The sequence below is a fragment of the Pteropus medius genome, unplaced genomic scaffold (assembly GCF_902729225.1).
Source record: "Pteropus medius unplaced genomic scaffold, Ma_sr-lr_union100, whole genome shotgun sequence".
NCBI classification, from domain to species: Eukaryota; Metazoa; Chordata; class Mammalia; order Chiroptera; family Pteropodidae; genus Pteropus; species Pteropus medius.
Window position 1 is genome coordinate 5,366,052 of NW_024344371.1, and position 2,189 is coordinate 5,368,240.

General features: G+C 37.0%; 1 protein-coding gene across 1 annotated transcript; it reads right to left on the minus strand.

Moving 5' to 3' along the window:
• Nucleotides 1-1,282: 1,282 nt before the first annotated feature.
• Nucleotides 1,283-1,660, minus strand: LOC120608597 (40S ribosomal protein S20-like). Its single transcript, XM_039870528.1, is given in 1 exon segment — nt 1,283-1,660. A coding segment is annotated over 1 exon segment (378 nt).
• Nucleotides 1,661-2,189: the final 529 nt, after the last annotated feature.

Genomic DNA, 2,189 nt, shown 5'->3' on the forward strand with positions numbered 1-2,189 from the left:
TTCCAGGACTCTATACCCCATATTTATACAAGGAATGGGAAGCAACCAGGTATATCCTGCTAAAAAATACCCCATAGATAAGAACTCTGCCACTTGCTAATACCATTAGCTTATTTGCCAGGAAGTCTTCCATTAGCATATTTATCAGTGTATTAGTCTGCTAGCACTGTTATAACAGCATCATGGACTGGGTGGCTTAAACAAGAGAAATTTATTTTGGCACAGTTCTGGAGGCTGAGGGTCCAAGATCAAAGTGTGAGTAGGCTTGGGTTCTCCCGATGCCTCTCTCTGGCTTGCAGGTGACTACCTTCTGTGTTCTCACATGGCCTTTTCTCTATGCCCACCACGGCCTCTCTTCTTCTTATAAGGAAAACAGTCATACTGGTTTCCGTGTCTATGCATATAACCTCATTTAACCTTTATTACCTCTTTAAAGGCTTTATCTCCAAACACAGTCATACTGGGAATTAGGACTTCGACATATGAATTTGGGGGGAGATACGATTTAGTCCATAAGAATAAAGCTATGACTATTTCCTAGATGTCAACTTTAGGACATCTTTACCTTGGGACAACTTTACCTTGGGCAGCACAACTGCTTCTTATCCCTCAGCTCCTAAATGCCTCAAAGGCCTATAGAATAGAAGGTCTTCGAAAGAACAACTAGGAAATAAATAATGAAGGAGAGTAAGAGATAAGCTAAATATTTACAAAGCTGTGTTAAAGTAACAAAAAATGCTTACTACAAAGAATTTGGACATGATATAAAATACTTCATCTATAATGCAAACCTGAACATATGAGTAGTAAAGGTGTAAAACTTATTTTTTGAGAGTTACCAAAGTATCTCTTCTTCCAAAAAATATATATATTCCAACAAATATATTTCAAATAGTAATTCCTCTGTAATAAAAGAATTCACCATTTTAATCATAGCTTTGAATTAAGCAACTAAATCTTAAACATGTCATAATATAGACTATAACAAAATATGGATTCATACAGTAATCCATTTTACTTTTGTACCGTGATTAAGTCATTACTTAGACAAGTTATTTCCATAATTAGAACAAATATGTTTTTATTAGCTATTCAAAATCTTAGGTTAGAAAAAGTTATCAAGTAGTTAGCTGCCATTTCTAACTCAGAAATTAGTGTTAGAAAACCAATTCACATACAGATAAATTTTACTAGGTATAGGAAAGCAGATCAGCCATAGATATGGAGTGGAGCATGTAGTGAATGCCCCTAATACACTTTTTTTTTAACCATCAATAATGTATTAAAAAGGTTGATTTAAGCATCTACAATGGTGGCTTACTTCAACCTTGACTCCTGGCTCAATACTGATGGAAGTAAACTGCATAATGATCTCAGAAAGACTGTGCAAGTCAATGAGTTGTTTGTGGATCTTCATCTGAAAATGATCCCAAGTCTTAGAATCTTTCCCACAGGAAGTTTTTCTTATAGTGAATCTTAGAGTCTTGGTAGGCATTGGAACTGGTACTTTCACTTTGAGAATCTTTTCCATTGCACCACCGATTAAGTCAGCACACACTTTCTCCAAAGATTATAGGTTGCAACTGGTTAAAGGAATTCATATTCGGAGAATCGCCACCTCTGGTTCCACAGTTGTCTTTCTAATATCTTTAAAAACCATGGCTGTGGCGTGGCTTCCTAACCAACTTGTTCCTTGGACAGAGCAAAAAGCGGTGGTGAATCAGGAGCAGGTCAGGCAGAACCCGGCTTTGCTGCAGCTACGACCATGTCTTCCTCAAAAAGCCCTAAAAGAATTCTTAAGAAAGCAAGATTTAGTGGACACTTCCAGTTGTCCAACCCACATATACTTTTCTTTCTTCACATGAGCCAACTATATTCAGATATCCACCCTATTCCCACATAGTCCCCGTGACTTAGGAGAGGCTGACTTAATTTCCTAGATCCAGATTTGAGTCCTAATTACTCTTAAGGCAATCCTAGTAATCCCTTTCCCATTGCTCATGATAATTTCAGAAAATCAGACATGCCAATCAGTACATGGATTTGTCCAGTAGCTAGCTAGGGATAAGTAGATAGCTCAAATGATCTCAATTATATTGAAGGGGAAAGACTTTTATTCATAAAAGAGTAGCACCCTTGCCTTTTATTCACTGCATTTGAATGAGAAATCTTGTAGTACTCATTACTCC